The 23922-nt window shown below is 36.9% G+C and overlaps 1 protein-coding gene and 1 pseudogene across 2 annotated transcripts in view; both read left to right on the forward strand.

Annotated features, from left to right (window-relative positions):
• Positions 1 to 22751, forward strand: part of TMEM38B (transmembrane protein 38B) — a 65964-nt gene extending 43213 nt beyond the window's left edge. The window contains exon 6 of the mRNA XM_082695110.1: positions 20802 to 22751. Coding sequence (XP_082551236.1) covers positions 20802 to 21017 — 216 coding nt within the window. The 3' untranslated portion in view covers positions 21018 to 22751. The remainder of the gene's footprint in view (positions 1 to 20801) is intronic.
• On the forward strand, positions 6623 to 7919 carry LOC309846253 (protein S100-A10 pseudogene; annotated as a pseudogene). The gene has a single exon. The product of its transcript is annotated as a protein S100-A10 pseudogene (transcript).
• Positions 22752 to 23922: the final 1171 nt, after the last annotated feature.

Genomic DNA, 23922 nt, shown 5'->3' on the forward strand with positions numbered 1-23922 from the left:
ACGTATGCAGGCTAGCCCTAAGCCAAGAACTTGTGGCACCATCCCATACAGATATCTGAAGTCTCTTCTGCACCCCCGCACCGTGCTTACCCATTTTCCTCCCATTTGATACATGGCCCTGCAGATCCAAGTCTGTTTAGCTTCACTGAGTTCAGTCTTTGCCACGTCAATTTCACCTCAAGCTTTCTGCTTGAAAACTGTCCTGAGGCAGAAGTGAGGTACATGTATGGATCACTTCATCAGTTACTCTCTTTTTTTTTTTTTCTTTTTTTTTTTAGATTTTATTTATTTGACAGAGAGGGAAATCACAAGCAGGCAGAGAGGCAGGCATAGAGAGGGGAGAAAGCAGGTTTCCTGCGGAGCAGAGAGCCCGATGCGGGGCTCGATCCCAGGACCCTGGGATCGTGACCTGAGCTGAAGGAAGAGGCTTTAACCCACTGAGCCACCCAGGTGCCCCCATCAGTTACTCTCTTTTCATGATCAGTCTTATACTCTCTGTTGTCAGATCGTAAAAGTACTTACCTCTTTTTTTGGTCAGATTTATGGTTTTTATGCCTGGAGTCTAGAACCAATTATTCTGTCATTAAGGATCTATTTGATCCGTCTTGTCAAAGGTTTTTGTGTATTGTCAATCTTTTCAGAGGACCAATTTTTGGTTTTGTTGTTCCTCTCATTCATACTGTTTTACATTGCTGTGTCTCACATCACACGTTTTCACGTATGTGCTTTTACTGTCATTCAGTTTAAATTCCTTTTTTTTTTAAGATTTATCCATTTATCCGAGAGCAAGCAAGCATGCAAGCAAGTATGGGGAGAGGGAGAGGGTAAGATATACTTCAGCAGATTCCTTGCTGAGGAAGGAGCCTGATGCAGGGCTCAATTCCAAGACCCTGAGATCATGACCTGAGCCAAAACTTACAGACATTTAACTGACTGTGTCACTCAGGCACCCCAGTTTAAATTCCTCTTAACTTACAATTAGAATTTCTTCTTTCACCAAAAATGTTTAAGAGTGTATTTTAAAATTTCAGAAATTAAAAAAAATCTTTTAAACTTTTAAAAACTTTTCTTTAACTGCATTATAGATGGTGTATGTGGGTCTGTCTGTTATTCTTGTGTTTGTTGAGACTTCATTTCCTTTCAATATTGATGAGATTTTATAATTATTTGTATATATGAAAAGTAAGTATATTCTTTATTTTGGAGGTATAAGGAGCCATATATCTATACATATGCTTGTTCATTATGTTTCAAATATATAGCAACTAATATTTTCCAGTCTGATCTATTAATTTTCTTTCTTCCTGAGAGAAATGTGTTAAACTTCTTCCTCCTCCTCTTCTTGTCTCTTTCCCTCTCTCTTACCTTCCTTTCTTTTCTTCCATAGCCCAAGCAAACTGAATATTCAATGATATTCAGCCCTTGTAGGGTCCTCATTTCATTCAAGGAGAACTCAGTTCTACTTTGCCAGCTTTCACAAGTCATTAATGTTTGTTAAAATCAAGTCTCAGATTAAAGAAATAGATGCCAATTAAGACTGTTGATATAGGGAAAATCACATGGGCTTTGGAATGAGCATGGGAAATCCAGGTTTCACAATTTTGAGCAAGTCATTTATGTTTCTTAAGCTAGAGTTATACATATTCTAAGGGATCTATGGCTTTTTGGGGCAGAAACTGTATACAGTCATATTATAAATGTGATATATTATGTACCACTGGTTGATCTCAGTGTTAATTATTATAAACATTTTTAAGTTAAACAGGAATATATTATGGGATAGAATTCAAAAGTCACATTTTTTTTTTTTTAAAGATTTTTTATCTGTTTGACAGAGATCACAAGTAGGCAGAGAGAGAGGGGGAAGCAGGCTTCCCGCTGAGCAGAGAGCCCGATGCGGGCTCAATCCCAGGACCCTGAGATCATGACCTGAGCCGAAGGCAGAGACTTTAACCTACTGAGCTGTCCACGTGCCCCCAAAAGTCACACTTTTAAAGATGAGATAAAACCCGACGTTTTATATTTGGCATGCCTTTGTTTTGAGCCCTGGCAGGTTCACTTTTTATTTCACAAGAGATGATTAGAGAAAAGTTTGAGAGGCATGGATTATCTTTTGGCTCCTTGGTATAAGGAGTTATGGTGAAATAGTGTTATTGTGAAGTAAAACACAGGGAGACTTGAGTGGTTAAGAGTGATTAAAACTGAAAAGAGGCTGTTGGATTTTGAAATGAAGAGGTATTTGGTGACCTTGGTTAAAGCTGTTTCAGTGGACTAGTAGAGAATAGAAAAGTGATTATAATAGACTGAAGTGAATAAGAGGAATTGAAGACAAAGCATATAAACTATTTTAAAGGGATTTGGAGAGAGTATAAATAGAAGTAGCTTGGGAGAGCAGTTTGCCAATATCTGACAAAGCTGAGGAGTCACATATCTTGTGACCTGTTCATTCCTTTACTCCGTATAACCTACAGCAATAGGTCTCCCAGTGTGTGGTACAGAGCCCAACTTCATCAGTATCTCTGTTAGAAAATGTTTTAGCAAAGTAGCATTTTTTTTCTTTCAGATCCGTCTAATACCCAAGCCACCAACGCATTCTTTTGTGTACTCTGATTTCTCATCCTTATTATATGTGGTCTTTTATTCAAGGTTTCAAATATGAAAAAAATGGGGCTAAAGGATCTTATAGAGAAAGTTAATCTGACTGATTGACAGTATGTTTTCCAGAAATACAAAGGATGACTTCAAAGGGCTGTTACATTTATCAAAAACTTAGGAACAAGCTCTTTAAAAAAAATTTTAAAAACCTAACTTACTAGATTTTCATACAATAAAAAATACTCATTCTAAGATTACATTTTGATGAGTTTGACAAATTTATGTACATGTGTAATCATCACAATCAAGATACAGAGTATGTCCGTTACTTCAGAAAGGTCCTTGTGTATTACTCCAGTAAATCCCAACTATTGCTTGTAGCTCCAGGGTACCACTTACCTTGTTTCTGTCACTATAGATTAATCTTTTTTTCAAGTTTCATATAAACGGAATCATAAACTGTGTATCTTTTGTGTCTAGCTTCTTTTGTTGGGCATAATATGTTTTTTTAAGATTTTATTTGAGAGAGAGAGCACAAACTCAAGTAGGGAAGAGGGGCAAAGGGACAGGCAGACTCCCCACTTAGTGGGGAGCCCAACATGGGGCTTGATCCCAGGACCATGAGATTATGACCTAGCCAAAATCAAGAGTTGGCCTTTTAACCAACTGAACCACCCAGGTGCCCGTGTTCAGCGTAATATTTTTGGGATTTGGATATTGTTGGATATTCCTTTGTATTGCTGAGTAGCATTATACACCCCAGTTTGTTTATCCAGTTATCTGTTGACAGATTTTGGATTGTTTCTAGTTTTTTATTTTTCCAATAAGGTTATTATGAATAAAGTTGCTATGAACACATGTACTTCATGTGGACATGTATTTTCATTTCTCTTGGATAAATAACTAGGAGTGGAATTACTGGGTCATATGGAAAGCATATGTTTAAAGAAACTGACACACTGTTTTCCAAAATGGTTGTACCCATCAAGCATTACTACCAGCAGTGTATGAGAGTTCCAGTTGTTCTACATCCTTGCCAATATTGGTTACTGTCAGTCTTTAGCTGTTTCCAATATATATATGGTGGTATCTCCCTGTAGGTTTTTTTGTTTTTGTTTTTTTTACAGTTCTCTAGTAGAAATTTGAGCATCTTTTCTTGTGCTTATTGGCCATTTATATTATTATTGTTAACCAGTGTTTGTTTAGTCTTTGCGCATTTTTGAAATTTGGATGATTTGTCTTCTTATTGAATTGTAACAGTTCTCTGTATATTTAGGATGCCAATCCTTTATAACATACATGAATTGCAATTTTTTTCCTCCTAGTTGGTAGCTTTCTTTTTCAATTCATTAAGATTGTCTTTAGAAAAGAGGTTTTTGATTTTGATGAAGTTCAACTTAGGAAATTTTCCTTTTATGGCCCTGCTTTTTTGTATACTATGTAAGTAATTCTTCCATACCTACCCCAGGGTTGTGAGGATTTTTCACCTGTATTTTCTTCATACAGTTTTGCCCTTATATTTAGGTGTGTGATCCATTTCAAATTAAGTTTTATGATTAGTTTAAGATAAGGATCAGATTTATTTTTTCCATGTGAACACGAGTTTGTTCCAGGACTATTTGTTGAAAAGACTCTCTTTTCCCTCATTGAATTATCTTGGCACCTTTGTTGAATATCAGTTGCCCTTTTATGTGTGGGTCTCTTTCTGGACTATATTCTGTATACTATACTCTGTATACTATACTGTATAGTATACTTCTGTATACTATACTATACTCTGATTTAATGTCTATCTTTAACCAATACCAAATTATCTTATATAACTATAATTTTATAATAAGTCTTAAATCAAATAGTGTAAGTACTTCAAATTTATTCTTTCTCAAGATTTCTTTGGATATTTTAGGTGTTTTACATTTTCATCTAAGTGTTACGATTAGCATGTCACTTTATACAAAAAAAAACCTGACAAGGCTTCTAGGATTGTGACTGAACTTGTGTTGTGTTTATAGATCCATTTGGGAAAAATAGTATCTTAAAAATACTGAACCTGCCAGTCTATCAATATGATATATTTCTCTGTTTATTTAGGTCTTCTTAAATTTTTGTGTTTTCATTGTTTTACATATATTTTGTTAAACTTATCCTGAAGTAGTTAATATTTTTGGATACCTTTATAAATAGTAATTTAAAAATGTTCAATTTTACAGTTTACATTGTTTATATATAGATTTATGGTTGATTCTTGTTTTTCTTGTATCCTGTGACCTTTCTAAATTTACACATTAATTCTGGTATATTTTGTGTTGATTTCTTAGTATTTTCTACAAATGCAATCTTGTGTATAATTTTTTACTTTTTCCTTTTTAATTGATACTGTTTATTTCTTTTTATTGTCTTATTGTCTTGGCTAGAACCTCCAGTACAATGGTGAATGGAAATGGTTAGTGAGAGTAAACATCTTTGTCTTGTTCCTAACCTTAGTGGGAAGACATTCATCATACGTTAATATTGATGTGAGCTGTAAATTCTTATCAATATACTTCATCAGGTTGAGGAAATTCCTTTATATTCCTAATTTGGTGAGAATTTTTATCACGAATTGGTTTGGAATTTTGTTAAATGCTTTGTTCTGGATCGGTTGAGGTGATTATATGGTTTTTTCTCCTGTATTCTGTTAATATATTAGATTACATTGATTTTAAAAAGTGTTGTATCAACCTTTCATTTCTGTGAAAAACCCCATTTAGCTATGATGTATCCATTTTATATATTGCTAGATTCAATTTGCTGATACTTTGAAAAGACTTTTTTCCAGTGTGTTCATGAAGGATATTGGTTTGCAGTTTTCTTTGTAATTTCTTTGTCTGATTTTTATATCAGCGTAACACTTGGCTTATTAAATAAGTTGAGAAGTGTTCAGTTGTCTATTCTCTGAAAGCATTTATGTAGGTTTGATACTGTTTCTTGGTTCAGTGTTTGATATAAGACTATTTTCTATTCTACTTGTGTTCACTTGGTAAGTTGTATTTTTCAAGGAATTTGCCATTTTGCTTAAATTTTTTATTTTATTGGCATGAAATTTTCCTGGCACTTCTTTGTTACCCTTTTAATGTCTGTAGAATTTGTAGTAATGTCCTTGCTTTAGATCCTGGTATTGGTCATTTGTATCTTCTTTTTAAATCAGTCCTACTAAGTGTTCATCAATTTCATTGTTTGTTGGAAAGACCCAGCCTTTGGTGTCATTGTTTTCTGTTTGATATTTCTTCCTTTTACTTACTCTGGGCTTTCTTTATTCTTTTTCTATAAACAAAAGGTTGATAAGTTTGACTCCAACACTTTTTGAAAAAGTTGCATGGAAGAAAGTACCATGGACAAAGTAAAAAATACAGCTGTCAAATTGTGATGGAAGTACTTGTGACATATATTACAGAGGCTTATCTATGTAATAATAACAACTTCTTAAAAATTAAGGGATACATGGCCAAAAACCTGATAGAAGGATTAAAAGGAAGCTGTCAACAGACAATTCACATAGAGAAGATATGATATCTTTCAAACATGTGAAAAGATATGCAACACTCATCATTTGAGAAATTAATTAAAATAACACTCAGATATCATTTCTCATTTATCTGGCTGGCAAAACTTAAAAAGTCTGGCTCTGTGTTCTATCTATAATGCTATGGAGAATCACGTACTTTTGGAATTTTTTGCTTTCAGTGTTTTTGGATATTCTTTCATGTTTGTTTTTCTCTTCAACTTTTTTCCAGCTATTTTTGCATATCAGTATGAACTTTAATAGCAATTTGTCTTGGGATGCCTGGGTGACTTAGTGGGTTGGGGACTCTGCCTTCAGCTCAGGTCATGATCCCAGGGTCCTGGGATCGAGCCCCACATCGGATTCTCTGCTCAGCAGGGAGCCTGCTTCCTCCTCTCTCTCTGCCTGCCTCTCTGCCTACTTGTGATCTTTGTCTGTCAAATAAATAAATAAATAAATAAATCTTTAAAAAAGTAGTAATTTGTCTTAACTCTATTAAAAACTTGTTGGCATTTTTTTAATTGAGATTGTATTTAATTTATAAATTAAGAAGGCAGTTATAGACTGGCCGCGCGTCCCAACCAGCCAATCGTCCCTGCTGCGCCTCGGGCCAAGGTTTCAACAGACCTCACCAAAATGCCGTCTCAAATGGAACATGCCATGGAAACCATGATGTTCACATTTCATAAGTTTGCTGGTGATAAAGGCTACTTAACAAAGGAGGACCTGCAAGTACTCATGGAAAAGGAGTTCCCTGGATTTTTGGAAAATCAGAAAGACCGTATGGCCGTGGACAAAATAATGAAGGACCTCGACCAGTGCCGAGATGGCAAAGTTGGCTTCTAGAGCTTCTTCTCGCTAATCGCAGGGCTCACCATTGCATGCAATGACTATTTTGAGGTACACATGAAGCAGAAGGGAAAGAAATAGGCGATATTAGCACCACTCCTGCCCAATGAGAGTTCTTCCGAAGGGTCTCTTAAGGAATCTGTCACACAGCTTCCCTCTGTATAAAGGATTCCATTGGCAGTTGGAGACCCTCAGAAAATTTACAAATAAAATCCAACCCCCATTTGAGAAGCAGAGAAAGAAAAGTCAGATAAGCTTTTGATTTTTGATTTTTATATTGTTTGCATCCTCTTGCCCTCAATAAACAAATTCCTTTTTTTAGTTCCTCAAAAAAAAAAAAAAAAAAAAACAAAGAAGGCAGTTATATTACAAGGAGAAACAGAGTAAGACAGGAATGAGGACAGAGCTATGAGATTCTTTAATACTTAGAGAAGGAAGAGTCAGAATGGGAAACCAGAAAGAAGTTGTTAGACAAGGGGAAAACCAAGATACAGTTTTAGGAAGAATAGACTCTAGTGAGTTGTGCTGAATGCTGTTGAGAGGTGTATTCAGATAGTATGTTAATGAAAACATGAATGAGGGACAGTGTTATTAGGCCCTTTGAGGGATACATATGGGCATATCAACTTGGAATAAGACCCAGACTCTATCCTTAAGATATTATGAAGAGAAATATGAGACCTACACACTCTACTTTTATTTTTTTAAAAGATTTTATTTATGTATTTGACAGATCACAAGTAGGCAGAGAGGCAGTCAGAAAGAGAGAAGGGAAGCAGGCTCCCTGCCAAGCAGAGAACTGGATGCGGGGCTTGATCCCAGGGCCCTGAGATCATGACCTGAGCCAAAGGCAGAGGCTTAACCCACTAAGCCACTCAGGCGCCCCTACATTGTACTTTTAAACTTTGAGGATAGGGATCACATTTGTTTCATTTATCACTGTATTCCTGGCAGTTTGTTTAGTATTTTAGTAGATTTTATTTATTTATTTAAATTATTTTTTAAAATTAATTTATCTATTTATTTGTCAGACAGAGATCACAAGTAGGCAGAAAGGTAGGCAGAGAGAGGAGGAGGAAGCAGGCTCCCTGCTGAGCAGAGAGCCCAATGCAGGGCTCCATCCCAGGACCCTGGGATCATGACCTGAGCTGAAGACAGAGGTTTAACCCACTGAGCCACCCAGGTGCCCCAAGTAGATTGCAAATATATATTTGAGTGACTGATAAATGGTCAAAAGCTTCTTTTAGAGGTCTCTCTGTATTGAATTCTTCCATACTTATCTAAGATTGTACTACCAGAAATGAACAATTTATTTACCCAGTTTATTGAAAAGGACATTTACAAAAATTGAAATCTTAAATTGTTAATTTATTTGACATCATCAGGTTAATAATTACTGATGCCTAAGTGAATGACATCACCAATGAAGAAAGCATAGATGACCAGAAAACATGGTTGAATATGCCACTTGCCATTGGGAGTTCATTCAAGGGCAAGGAGACTTTTATTATTGGAGGTTGTTCAAGGGCTTAATGGAGTAGACATAGGAGTTTCCCTGCAAATAATTGGATCTGGGGACTCAGAGACAAGAAGAAGTATGTTCTGGGTGGAGAGAGAGTAATAGTGCAAATTTTGCTTATATAGATTCATTCAGTTCATGTGAGGTAGAAATTAGGTTTATTCATTGTACTCTGTGCTAGGCTCTGTAGAGGATCTAGAAGTACATTAAGTACTGTTTGTGCCCTTAAAGAACTTAGATTGTCTGTCACAGTTTTCTGGGCATCTTTGAAATTCTGTAACATGAGATATTACATAAAGAATGTGGAAGAGCTTTTAATAGTTTTTTTTTTTTTTTTAACTTGAATTAGTTTATATTTTAGGATATGTTGTATATATGAGATTGTCTTTAGGGTTTCTACTTTCTTTTCCTTCTTTCCCTTTTTAAGCAATAGACTGGGAAATCAAGTGCTATTTAATTTAGGGATTATGCTTTTTCTGTTAATAGTTTGCTAAATAAGGAGACAGTTTTATATTTTATTTGTAAAAGAATAAAGGTTCATTCCATTTGTTACCATTATATTTGTGTCACCTTGCTGAATCAAGACCTGATAAGAGGCTGAATTCACAGAAGTTTGTCCTTGAACCTCATAAGTCTATCTCAGCAGTAATTTCTGATGCCAGCAATTCTTCTCAGCTGAGTGATGAGTCTCCTGGGAGTGGAGATTCTATTAAAACACTCGACTTTGAAAAATACCGTAGTTCATGTTCTCAGGAAATACTTTAGATCCTGGCAGTCTTCTCTTTTAGTGTTTGTAAAAAGACTTTGCTGTTTTCCTGACAGTGGACAGTGGTTTTTAGAATTTTTTTATTTGTTATTGGCAGTCCATGAAGTCAAGCTATGACCAAGGTAATCTTGCTAGTACACCTTATTGTAACTATTCTAAAGAATAATTTAATATAAAGAAGTTCTTCTTAGATCTTACCCAATAATGACATAAATTTGTAGATGATATTTGGACTCTTTTTTTTTTTTTTTAAGATTTTATTTATGTATTTGGCAGAGAGAGAGAGAGACACAGAGAGGGAACATAGGCAGGGGGAGTAGGAGAGGGAGAAGCAGGTTTCCTGCTGAGCAAGGAACCCATGCTGGGCTCAGTCTCAGGATCCTGGGATCATGACCTGAGCGGAAGGCAGATGCTTAACGACTGAGCCTGAGCCTGAGCCACCCAGGCATCCCGTATTTAGACTCTTCTTTCTCTCTCCAGGTGACCACATTCATATTCATGCCTTTACCTTTTACTTATCTGGAAATGACTTCCAATCTGTATCTCATACTTAAATATTTGTGACCAGATCTCCATTCCTGCATTTATTCTTTTATGTTCTGTAATTACTGGTTTACTCTGTCTCTGACCAGCCTCTGACTACTGTGTAAGGGCTTTCAGGGACTACATTCAGTCTTTTTCTGGCAGCCAGGTATAATGAACAAGCAGATTATCTTAATCCTGTCAGTAGTTGCTTTTAGGTTTTGTTCATGCTGTTCTGTTTTGGGTTTGCCCTTCTAGATTGTGACCCTTTTGGGGTCTCAGTTTAAACTTGAGGTATATCCCTAGGCAGTTCCACTTTGGCTGGTCTTGAACTCCAACCTTAAGTTGGCTGCTGAAGTGTCTGATCTACTTTAAGGCTTCCATATGTTGCTATCTGCTGGGTTTTTGAAATCTTTCTGTGTTTGCATAGTTTAGGATTGGTGAACTTCTCCAGGGCAAGTTATGTGTGGATCTTTGGGCTTTTTTGTGGTTCTCTTCTCTTTGAGCTGTATTGCCCTCAAGTCTCAGATGCTTTGGCCTTCTCACACTGCGGCCTTTGTCTCCTTAGCCCATTTTGGACTTGGGTTTGCTGTGAATTGACACATATCATTTAAAAGAAAAAAGGTTGAATGTGGACCTCACCTTACTCAATTAACTTTCTCTTAGGGGGAATCATAGCCCTATTAGGTTTGACCTGATTTGTTATTCTCTACTGCCTTTTAATGGTTGTTTTGTGTATTTGTTTTTTATATTGATTTTGGTGAGAGACTGGGTTTGTTTGATATAAGGCATTTTTTAAAGTGATGGCTGGCTTGGGCCCCATGAGCATGCATCTTTTATTTTTTTTTTATTTTTATTTTTTTTTAATTTATTTTTTATTTTCAGCATAACAGTATTCATTATTTTTCACCACACCCAGTGCTCCATGCAATTCGTGCCCTTTATAATACCCACCACCTAGTACCCCAACCTCCCACCCCCCACCCCTTCAAAACCCTCAGATTGTTTTTCAGAGTCCATAGTCTCTCATGGTTCACCTCCCCTTCCAATTTCCCCCAACTCCCTTCTCCTCTCTAACTCCCCATGTCCTCCATGCTATTTGTTATGCTCCACAAATAAGTGAAACCATATGATAATTGACTCTCTCTGCTTGACTTATTTCACTCAGCATAATAATCTCTTCCAGTCCCGTCCATGTTGCTACAAAAGTTGGGTATTGGTCCTTTCTTTTTTTTTTTTTTTTTTTTTTATAAACATATATTTTTATCCCCAGGGGTACAGGTCTGTGAATCACCAGGTTTACACACTTCACAGCACTCACCAAAGCACATACCCTCCGCAATGTCCATAATCCCACCCCCTTCTCCCAAACCCCCTCCCCCCAGCAACCCTCAGTTTGTTTTGTGAGATTAAGAGTCACTTATGGTTTGTCTCCCTCCCAATCCCATCTTGTTTCATTTATTCTTCTCCTACCCACTTAAGCCTCCATGTTGCATCACCACTTCCTCATATCAGGGAGATCATATGATAGTTGTCTTTCTCTGCTTGACTTATTTCGCTAAGCATGATACGCTCTAGTTCCATCCATGTTGTCGCAAATGGCAAGATTTCATTTCTTTTGATGGCTGCATAGTATTCCATTGTGTATATATACCACATCTTCTTGATCCATTCATCTGTGGATGGACATCTAGGTTCTTTCCATAGTTTGGCTATTGTGGACATTGCTGCTATAAACATTCGGGTGCATGTGCCCCTTTGGATCACTACATTTGTATCTTTAGGGTAAATACCCAATAGTGCAATTGCTGGGTCATAGGGCAGTTCTATTTTCAACATTCTGAGGAACCTCCATGCTGTTTTCCAGAGTGGCTGCACCAGCTTGCATTCCCACCAACAGTGTAGGAGGGTTCCCCTTTCTCCGCATCCTCGCCAGCATCTCATTTCCTGACTTGTTTATTTTAGCCATTCTGACTGGTGTGAGGTGATATCTCATTGTGGTTTTGATTTGTATTTCCCTGATGCCGAGTGATATGGAGCACTTTTTCATGTGTCTGTTGGCCATCTGGATGTCTTCTTTGCAGAAATGTCTGTTCATGTCCTCTGCCCATTTCTTGATTGGATTATTTGTTCTTTGGGTGTTGAGTTTGCTAAGTTCTTTATAGATTCTGGACACTAGTCCTTTATCTGATATGTCGTTTGCAAATATCTTCTCCCATTCTGTCAGTTGTCTTTTGATTTTGTTAACTGTTTCCTTTGCTGTGCAAAAGCTTTTGATCTTGATGAAATCCCAATAGTTCATTTTTTCCCTTGCTTCCCTTGCCTTTTGCGTTGTTCCTAGGAAGATGTTGCTGCGGCAGAGGTCGAAGAGGTTGCTGCCTGTGTTCTCCTCAAGGATTTTGATGGATTCCTTTCGCACATTGAGGTCCTTCATCCATTTTGAGTCTATTTTTGTGTGTGGTGTAAGGAAATGGTCCAATTTCATTTTTCTGCATGTGGCTGTCCAATTTTCCCAGCACCATTTATTGAAGAGGCTGTCTTTTTTCCATTGGACATTCTTTCCTGCTTTGTCGAAGATGAGTTGACCATAGATTTGAGGGTCTATTTCTGGGCTCTCTATTCTGTTCCATTGATCTATGTGTCTGTTTTTGTGCCAGTACCATGCTGTCTTGATGATGACAGCTTTGTAATAGAGCTTGAAGTCCGGAATTGTGATGCCACCAACGTTGGCTTTCTTTTTCAATATCCCTTTGGCTATTCGAGGTCTTTTCTGGTTCCATATAAATTTTAGCATTATTTGTTCCATTTCTTTGAAAAAGATGGATGGTACTTTGATAGGAATTGCATTAAATGTGTAGATTGCTTTAGGTAGCATAGACATTTTCACAATATTTATTCTTCCAATCCAGGAGCATGGAACATTTTTCCATTTCTTTGTGTCTTCCTCAATTTCTTTCATGAGTACTTTATAGTTTTCTGAGTATAGATTCTGTGTCTCTTTGGTTAGGTTTATTCCTAGGTATCTTATGGTTTTGGATGCAATTGTAAATGGGATTGACTCCTTAATATCTCTTTCTTCTGTCTTGCTGTTGGTGTAGAGAAATGCAACTGATTTCTGTGCATTGATTTTATATCCTGACACTTTACTGAATTCCTGTATAAGTTCTAGCAGTTTTGGAGTGGAGTCTTTTGGGTTTTCCACATATAGTATCATATCATCTGCGAAGAGTGATAATTTGACTTCTTCTTTGCCGATTTGGATGCCTTTAATTTCCTTTTGTTGTCTGATTGCTGAGGCTAGGACCTCTAGTACTATGTTGAATAGCAGTGGTGATAATGGACATCCCTGCCGTGTTCCTGACCTTAGTGGAAAAGCTTTCAGTTTTTCTCCATTGAGAATGATATTTGCGGTGGGTTTTTCATAGATGGCTTTGATGATATTGAGGTATGTGCCCTCTATCCCTACACTTTGAAGAGTTTTGATCAGGAAGGGATGCTGTACTTTGTCAAATGCTTTTTCAGCATCTATTGAAAGTATCATATGGTTCTTGTTCTTTCTTTTATTGATGTGTTGTATCACATTGACTGATTTGCGGATGTTGAACCAACCTTGCAGCCCTGGAATAAATCCCACTTGGTCGTGGTGAATAATCTTTTTAATGTACTGTTGAATCCTATTGGCTAGTATTTTGTTGAGTATTTTCGCATCTGTGTTCATCAAGGATATCGGTCTATAGCTCTCTTTTTTGGTGGGATCCTTGTCTGGTTTTGGGATCAAGGTGATGCTGGCCTCATAAAATGAGTTTGGAAGTTTTCCTTCCACTTCTATTTTTTGGAACAGTTTCAGGAGAATAGGAATTAGTTCTTCTTTAAATGTTTGGTAGAATTCCCCCGGGAAGCCATCTGGCCCTGGGCTTTTGTTTGTTTGGAGATTTTTAATGACTGTTTCAATCTCCTTACTGGTTATGGGTCTGTTCAGGCTTTCTATTTCTTCCTGGTTCAGTTGTGGTAGTTTATATGTTTCTAGGAATGCATCCATTTCTTCCAGATTGTCAAATTTATTGCCGTAGAGTTGCTCATAGTATGTTCTTATAATAGTTTGTATTTCTTTGGTGTTAGTTGTGATCTCTCCTCTTTCATTCATGATTTTATTTATTTGGGTCCTTTCTCTTTTCTTTTTGATAAGTCGGGCCAGGGGTTTATCAATTTTATTAATTCTTTCAAAGAACCAGCTCCTACTTTCGTTGATTTTTTCTATTGTTTTTTTGGTTTCTATTTCATTGATTTCTGCTCTGATCTTTATGATTTCTCTTCTCCTGCTGGGCTTAGGGTTTCTTTCTTGTTCTTTCTCCAGCTCCTTTAGGTGTAGGGTTAGGTTGTGTACCTGAGACCTTTCTTGTTTCTTGAGAAAGGCTTGTACCGCTATATATTTTCCTCTCAGGACTGCCTTTATTGTGTCCCACAGATTTTGAACTGTTGTATTTTCATTATCATTTGTTTCCATGATTTTTTTCAATTCTTCTTTAATTTCCCGGTTGACCCATTCATTCTTTAGAAGGATACTGTTTAGTCTCCATGTATTTGGGTTCTTTCCAAACTTCCTTTTGTGGTTGAGTTCTAGCTTTAGAGCATTGTGGTCTGAAAATATGCAGGGAATGATCCCAATCTTTTGATACCGGTTGAGTCCTGATTTAGGACCAAGGATGTGATCTATTCTGGAGAATGTTCCATGTGCACTAGAGAAGAATGTGTATTCTGTTGCTTTGGGATGAAATATTCTGAATATATCTGTGATGTCCATCTGGTCCAGTGTGTCGTTTAAGGCCTTTATTTCCTTGCTGATCTTTTGCTTGGATGACCTGTCCATTTCAGTGAGGGGAGTGTTAAAGTCCCCTACTATTATTGTATTGTTGTTGATGTGTTTCTTTGATTTTGTTATTAATTGGTTTATATAGTTGGCTGCTCCCACGTTGGGGGCATAGATATTTAAAATTGTTAAATCTTCTTGTTGGACAGACCCTTTGAGTATGATATAGTGTCCTTCCTCATCTCTTATTATAGTCTTTGGCTTAAAATCTAATTGATCTGATATAAGGATTGCCACTCCTGCTTTCTTCTGATGTCCATTAGCATGGTAAATTCTTTTCCACCCCCTCACTTTAAATCTGGAGGTGTCTTCGGGCTTAAAATGAGTTTCTTGGAGGCAACATATAGATGGGTTTTGTTTTTTTATCCATTCTGATACCCTGTGTCTTTTGACAGGGGCATTTAGCCCATTCACATTCAGGGTAACTATTGAGAGATATGAATTTAGTGCCATTGTATTGCCTGTAAGGTGACTGTTATTGTATATGGTCTCTGTTCCTTTCTGATCTACCACTTGTAGGCTCTCTCTTTGCTTAGAGGACCCCTTTCAATATTTCCTGTAGAGCTGGTTTGGTATTTGCAAATTCTTTCAGTTGTTGTTTGTCCTGGAAGCTTTTAATCTCTCCTTCTATTTTCAATGATAGCCTAGCTGGATATAGTATTCTGGGCTGCATGTTTTTCTCGTTTAGTGCTCTAAAAATATCATGCCAGCTCTTTCTGGCCTGCCAGGTCTCTGTGGATAAGTCAGCTGCCAATCTAATATTTTTACCATTGTATGTTACAGACTTCTTTTCCCGGGCTGCTTTCAGGATTTTCTCTTTGTCACTGAGACTTGTAAATTTTACTATTAGGTGACGGGGTGTGGGCCTATTCTTATTGATTTTGAGGGGCGTTCTCTGAACCTCCTGAATTTTGATGCTCGTTCCCTTTGCCATATTGGGGAAATTCTCCCCAATAATTCTCTCCAGTATACCTTCTGCTCCCCTCTCTCTTTCTTCTTCTTCTGGAATCCCAATTATTCTAATGTTGTTTCGTCTTATGGTGTCACTTAATTCTCGAATTCTCCCCTCGTGGTCCAGTAGCTGTTTGTCTCTCTTGCTCAGCTTCTTTATTCTCTGTCATTTGGTCTTCTATATCACTAATTCTTTCTTCTGCCTCATTTATCCTAGCAGTGAGAGCCTCCATTTTTGATTGCACCTCATTAATAGCTTTTTTGATTTCAACTTGGTTAGATTTTAGTTCTTTTATTTCTCCAGAAAGGGCTTTTATATCTCTCGAGAGGGTTTCTCTAATATCTTCCATGCCTTTTTCGAGCCCGGCTAGAACCTTGAGAATTGTCATTCTGAACTCTAGATCTGACATATTACCGATGTCTGTATTGATTAGGTCCCTAGCCTTTGGTACTGCCTCTTGTTCTTTTTTTTGCGTTGAATTTTTACGTCTTGTCATTTTGGCCAGATAAGAGTAAATGAAGGGGCAAGTAAAATACTAAAAGGGTGGCAACAACCCCAGGAAAATATGCTTTAACTAAATTAGAAGAGATCCAAAATCGTGAGTGGGGATAAAGGGGATAAAAAGAGGTTCAAAAAGGAAGAAAGAAAAAAAAAGAAAGGAAAAAAAAATTTTTTTAAAAAAAGAAAACACCTGAGAAAAATGTAAAAAAGAAAAAATATATATATTAGATAAACTAGTAAAAAATCGTTAAAAAAGAAAAAGGTAACAGTTAAAAAAAAAAAAATTTTACCCGAAGGCGAGAAGAAAAAGAAAAAAAGAAAAAAAAATGAAAAAGAAAAAATTAAATTAACTGCAAGACTAAAAAAAAATCACAGGAAAAAAGCCATGAGTTCCGTGCTTGGCTTTCTCCTCCTCTGGAATTCTGCTGCTCTCCTTGGTATTGAAACCGCACTCCTTGGTAGGTGAACTTGGTCTCGGCTGGATTTCTTGTTGATCTTCTGGGGGAGGGGCCTGTTGTAGTGATTCTCAAGTGTCTTTGCCCCAGGCGGAATTACACCGCCCTTACCCGGGGCCGGGGTGAGTAATCCGCTCGGGTTTGCTTTCAGGAGCTTTTGTTCCCTGAGCGCTTTCCGTAGAGTTCCGGAGGACGGGAACACAAATGGCGGCCTCCTGGTCTCCGGCCCGGAGGAGCCGAGAGCCCAGGGCCCCACTCCTCAGTGCGCCCTCAGAGAACAGCGCCCAGTTATTCCCGTCTGCCTGACCTCCGGCCGCGCTCCGAGCTCACCGAGCCTGCGATCGGTTCAAGGTAACACCGAGCTGTGAGCTTACTGTCGGCTCTGTTTCTGTAGCCGGCTTTCCCGTTCCAATACCCGCAAGCTCTGCGACACTCAGACACCCCCGATCCTTCTGTGACCCTGCGGGACCTGAGGCCACGCTGACCCCGCGTGGGCTTCGCCCCGGTTTAGCCTCTGGACTGATGTCCCTCAGCGGAACAGACTTTTAAAAGTCCTGATTTTGTGCGCGGTTGCTCCGCCGCTTGCCGGGAGCCGGCCCCTCCCCCCGGGGTCTATCTTCCTGTCGCTTTGGATTCACTTCTCCGCCGGTCCTACCTTTCAGAAAGTGGTTGTTTTTCTGTTTCCAGAATTGCTCTTCTTCTTCTCTTCGGTCTGCCGATGGATTTTCAGGTGTTTGCAATCTTTAGATAAGCTATCTAGCTAATCTCCGGCTAGCTGAAGCAGTCTCAGCTTGCTACTTCTCCGCCATCTTGACTCCTCCCCTCCGAGCATGCATCTTTTAAAAAGTTTGTTATTTTGTTTTTATTGAGAGCAGAGTTACAGAACAAAATGAACTATTCATAGTATACAATTCTGTGACATTTTGTACATTCACAATGTTGTGTGTTGTGCATTTTTAATTTATCTAAATGATAGTACATTATAGCTCTTGTTCTTTGTCTCATTTTCACCTAACAGTATTTTTAAGAATTTTTCTGTATTACTTTTCTATGTATTTCTTTTAACAGTTGCACAGTATACATTTCACTTACGTGTTCTTGGTGGACACCTGTCTCCCAATTTCTCACTACTAGACAGTATTGCAGTTAGTAAGAACTTTATTCTTTTTATTTATTTATTTATTTGAGAGAGACACAGTGAAAGAGGAAACATAAGCAGGGGGAGTGGGAGAGGAAGAAGCAGGCTTGCCACTGAGCAGAGAGCCCAATGTGTGGCTAGATCCCAGTACCCTGGGATCTTGACCTGAGCGGAAGGCAGATGCTTAATGACTGAGCAACCCAGGGGCCCCAGTAAGAACTTTGTTCTTGATTCCATTTTCCTCACCAAATGGATTCGGTAGGGTCCTCTTGTGGAGATTTGATTCCAAAAATTTCTAATTTGGTTCATTATCTTAGATCTGCTGGAGGAATTGTCTTTTGGAAATTCTTGGGCTTTTCAGAACCATTCTAATCTTTAACCTTCTCCCCTCAGATCCATTTTGGTACCAGTCTAATTTTTTGAGTAAATCTGAACATCTCTAAACACTGTGCATTTTGCCAGATAAAGAATCGGTCGCACTGGGCGCCTAGGTGGCTCAGTGGGTTAAGCCTCTGTCTTCAGCTTAGGTCATGGTCTCAGGGTCCTGGGATCGAGGCCCACATTGGGCTCTCTGCTGGAGGGGAGCCTGCTTCCTCCTCTCTCTCTGCCTGCCTCTCTGCCTGCCTCTCTGCCTACTTGTGATCTTTCTCTCTCTGTCAAATAAATAAATAAAGTTGTTAGAAAAAAAAAATTGGTAGCACTTTATGTTCCATCCTTTTATGTCTTCATGCTTTGTATATACATGTGGGAAAAATTGGATGACTAGAGACTTTCTACTCTCCCTCCTAAGGGTAGTATTCTGCAATTTACTGAAAGTCTGTGACCTTAGATGATGATAGAATGCATTGTATGTAGTGACTGAGCTCAAAATCTGGGTGTTCCAAACTGCTTTACTGCTTATTAGTTCTATGACTTTGGACAAGTTACTGAACCTATCAGCCTTGGTCCACATCTCTATGCTGAGAGTAATAGTAGAATAATTGTTGGGTTAAGTTTAAAGAGGATAGATCATATAGAACACTTATCAAAGTTCTGGCACATGTTAAGAGCATAGTAGTGGTTGCTGTTATTGGTTGTTTTGTATAGACTGTAGATGTTATGTTATCTTTTTGTTTCCTTTGAATGCTAAATGTATTTTTGTGGTTATACTGCTCATTTGGCACCCCAAAATATGGTACCTTGTATTATTATTATTAATGAGTTATATTCTTTTGCTTTGGTTAAGTATAACCAAATCTCTGTAGAGAACAGAGATTTTCTAGAATCTAGCTGAGTTTGTTTCTCCAAAAGATTAAAGAATGTATTTTCTCTAAGAAATATATCCATGCATATATAGTCAATTAATTTGTGACAAATGGGTCAAGAATACATCATGGAGGAAGGATGGTTTCTTCAATAAATGGTGCTGGGAAAACTGGAGAGCCACATACAAAGAGATGAAATTGGACTGTTGTCTTACATCATACACAAAAATGAACTCAAAATGGATTGAAGAACCAAAACCATAAAACTCCTAGAAGAAAGTATAGGTGGTAAGCTCCTTGACATCAGTCTTGGCTATTTCTTGGATCTGATGCCTAAAGCAAAGACATCAAAAGCAAAAATAAACAAGTGGAACTACATTAAGCTAAAAAAAACTGCACAGCAAATTAAGAAAAAAAATAACTGTACTGCAAAGGAAAGGAAACTGTTAGCAATATGAAAGGGCAACCTATTGAATGGGACAAAATATTAGCAAATGATATATCTGATAAGTGTTTAATATCCAGAATACATAAAGAACTTATACAACTGAATAGCAAAAGAACAAACCCATTAAAAAATGGATAGCTCTGAGTGGATATTTTTCCAAAGACATACAGATGGCCAATAGGTATGTGAAAAGATGCTCACCATCACTGATAATGAGGAAATGCAAATCAAAATCACAAAGAGACATCACCTCACACCTGTCAGAATGGCTGTTATCGAAAAGACAAGAAGTAGCAATGTTGATGAGGATGTGGAAAAAAAGGGAACCCTTGTGCACCATGAGTGAGAGTGTTAAGTTGGTGCAACTGCTGTGTGAAACAGTATGGAAGTTTCTAAAAAAAAATTAATAGAACGGGCGCCTGGGTGGCTCAGTGGGTTAAAGCCTCTCTGCCTTCGGCTCGGGTCATGATCCCAGGTCCTGGGATCGAGCCCCACATTGGGCTCTCTGCTCAGCAGGGATCCTGCTTCCTCCTCTCTCTCTGCCTGCCTCTCTGCCTACTTGTGATCTCTATCTGTCAAATAAATAAATAAAATCTTAAAAAAAATTAATAGAACTACCATATGATCTAGCAGTTCCATTATGGATATTTGAAGAAAATGAAGACACTAATTCAAAAAGATGGATGCACCCCCCATGTTCATTGCAGCATTATTTATATCAGCCAGGATAATAGAAACAACCTGTCAGTTGATGGATGAAGAAGATGTAATTTATATGTGTGTGTGTGTATATATATACATATCTATACAGTGGAATATTTAGCAATAAAAAGAATGAAATCTTGCCATTTGCAACAACATGGATGGATCTTGAGGACAGTAAGCTAAGTGAAATTAGAGAAAAGCAAATACTACATGATTTCACTTATATGTGAAATCTAAAAAAACAAAACAAATGAACAAACAAGACAAAACTAAATATAAGAAATAGATTGGTGGCTGCCAATCTATTGGAGACAGAGGGTTGGGGAAGTGAAATGGATTAAGGGACTCAAAAAGTACAAATGTCTGGTTGTAAGTCATGGGGATGTAGTGTGCAGCCTAGTGACTATAGTTAATAATAGTATATTACATATTTGAAAGCTGCTAAAAGTTCTCATCACACAAAAAATATGTAACTTTATGGTGACCTATTGTGGTGATCACTTTGCAATATATACAAATATTGAATCATGTTTTACACCTGGAACTATGTCAATTATACTCAGTAAAAATTTTTTTAAAGAGTAAAAAATAAGAATGTGTTTTTAATCTTTCTTTCTTTTTAAATTTACATTCTCTTCTCAGTTTTGAGAAGTAGAAAACATTTGTATTTCAATTCAAAATTGAACTTTTTTTTTCCAGATAACCATGATGATTACAGAGAATGGTACTGTGCCTTTTGCTTCTTTCGAGGATACAGTGAGTCGGATGCTGTTTGGCTGGCAGCAGCAATTTTCATCATGTGAAAAGAAAAATGAAACAAAATCATCTTTTAATGGTACTGGCTCATCGACCTCAAAACCTATAGCTGATGCTTCAGATACTGTTAAAAAGAAACATACTAAGAAGACTGAGTAAATTTATTTTATGAGCTCTAAAGGCAGAAATTTTTTTTTCTTACCTACCTGTCTGATTGTGATAAAATTTCTATGTAAATGATGTGAAATAAAGATTATATATAAGGAATGGAGGTGACAAAAAGAAAGAACTTCTTTCTGTTTGAGGGAGATTGTCTCTTTCTGGATTGTAATTCGTGAGTGTTATGAGTATATCATGTGAAATTGTTTTCCTAAGTTATATATAAAAGATTCTGTTGTGATTATTTTAATAGTTTTATATTGATAAAGGGGACTAGATTTTTTCCCTAATGTTAGAAAAAGTAAACTTACTATCATTGCAAAATAGTAAAAATTAAAGCCTTTGTTTTATTTAGGTATCTTCATACACATTTTTAATTGAATCTATCTGAGCTTTAGTTCAGCAAAATTAAATTTACACTTAATATTACTATTATAATTCCTAGATATGGAATACAATTTCTATTTAACTTTGAGAACTGGGAAAAGTAAACCTTACCTAAACCACTTTATATTAGGAATGAAAATAAATGACTAGTTTTTATTTCAGATATAAACATTGTATTTTTTAGCCCATATAAAATGGAAAATATTTGAAATTTATTTAATTTTTTAAACAGTAGTATTTTTCAGCAAGAACAGAGTACTGGTATGAGTCTCAATCTGAAGTCTATGTCATGCCCTTGTTTATAGTGTTCCTTTTTCTCCAGAGAAAATCAGGGGTACAATTTTTAATAAATTACTAAGCCCATGTTTTGCTTTGCAACTTTCATTTTAGGAGCTTATTTTTTTCTCTCTTAAAACACATTCATTTTAACTGTGAAAGAAATTATTGCCAGCATTTTACATATTCTTAACTTTTTTCTTTTCTTAGCTGGCCTGGATACATCGATGGTAGTATCTTTAATGATTCAGCATTTCAGTTTAAAACTTTTCCCTTATGTCTCCTTTCTAATGGGTACTTTTCAGTTTTCTAGTTGGATGTCTTCTTACTAATTTGCATATGTTTGTTATATTTTAATCTACATGTACGTATATTATTTTATTTTAAATTAAAACTAATTACCCTTATGTGGAAATGCTCAGTTCTAATGAGAATTGTCCTTGAGCATTTGATATTAACCAGCTAACCAAGAAGAAACATAAACTAAAACCTCATATGAAGAATGATGTTAAGTCTGTCCTTACTGGCAAAAAAAAAAAAAAAAAAAAGAAGAAGAAAGGGTCCTAAGTAATGTTAAACTGTCTTGCTTTATTTCATAGCTTAAAAATCTAGTTACAATTTTAAAACACTGAGAAAAACATGTTTTTTTTCCCAGCCAAGACAATGACTCTACCTGCAAAGAGTTAGTATGTACATAAGTTATTTGGGAATGGCATAGAAGTACTTAAATCACACTGAAGTTAGAAATTTTTTAAAAAATGTTTTTTAATATAAACACCAGCAGGGTACTATGCTTTTACTTGTTAAATCAAAAAGATTTTTTAGGGGGAGGACCTTTGATAGCCTTGGGATGCTAAGAAGTTTATTTTCAGTATTGTATCAGAAAGCATTAAATATTTGGGTTTTGTATTATATTTGATACTCTGGTAGTTAAAAACTTTTCAGAATTAACATGGTACTAATTATTGAATTAGCTTTGAAGTGTGGGTTAAACTATAGTTGAAATGGTAGGAGTGTTGTTTTACACTTGTATTAAAGACAAATTTATTAAAATAAGTTATTTAGCACCAATGGAGTATTACATTATTTTTATTTTTTTGTTTTATATTTTTCTTGAGTTAGGAGTTCAGAACTCCTCTGGCATTTTAACTGATATACAGCATATATCCATTGAATACTGTCTAACTGGAATATTGGCACAAACTATTAATTTAGATGTGCATTCTGGAACCTTCAATTCAAGGTTCTTAAAAAAAAGCTACTGGAGAACATGGCTTAGACTTGAAACCCCCACTCCAAATCTACTCATGTTACCTAGACTAGAGAGTTCACTAGGTTTGCAAAAGCAAATTCTTTCCCAACATGTAGCATGTGTGAGGCCTATGGGCCTGTTTCATATGGCCAGTCCTAGGGAGCAGTGAGAAAGTCAAGACCTGGTAGTTCTCTTTAAGTAACAGGAGACAAGATGCTGGTAAGAACATGGGCTGGCTTAGCTCAGTGGTTTCACCTTCTAGTGAAATGTGGCCAAATTAATATCAAACTTTGATTTATCAGATTAGTCACTCTTCTTCGCTGAGAGAGTAAGGGTAGGAGAGGGCTGAGATATGTAGAGTAGGTGGATTTCAGTGGGAATTCCAGCCTCCCTTTAGGCAGAGACCAAAAGTGGATATGAGAGAAGAAGGGAGATATTCCTCCTCTACTGTATTTCTTTTCCATTTCTTTGAGGCCAGACACTTCATTTAAATCTACCTCAAAGCTCAAATGGATTGCAGTTGAGTGATATGTTGGAAATGGAATAATGTGTTCAAGAATACTTTCCTTCTCCCCACTGTTCTCTTAGAGTTTACATTCCACTGGTGAAGAGTCTCACAATAAGCAAGTGTGTTCCTGTGGTGATACGAAACGTTATGAATAAATATTAAGGAGGACACAGAATAGAAAGTCAGGGACTTGGGGGTGTTTGCTGAAATAGCATTGTTAGAGAAGGCCTTTCTGTTAGCAGAGACCTGAAGAACACATGAGGGAGCAGGCCAGGCAGATATCTGGGTAAGTATCAGGGTCATTCGGTTTCTTTACATACTTGAGTTAGATTATGTATTTTTTCCTAAAAATTTTTGAATTTGTTTTTCTTAAGTATGATTTTACTCTTGTGGTTTTTAATATTTTTAATTTGTTTTTATTTTTTGCATTTTTTTTCTCGAGTAAAATTTGCATACAGTGAAGTGTACAAATTGTAAGTATA

This window comes from Mustela nivalis (assembly GCF_964662115.1).
Source record: "Mustela nivalis genome assembly, chromosome: 13".
NCBI classification, from domain to species: domain Eukaryota; kingdom Metazoa; phylum Chordata; class Mammalia; order Carnivora; family Mustelidae; genus Mustela; species Mustela nivalis.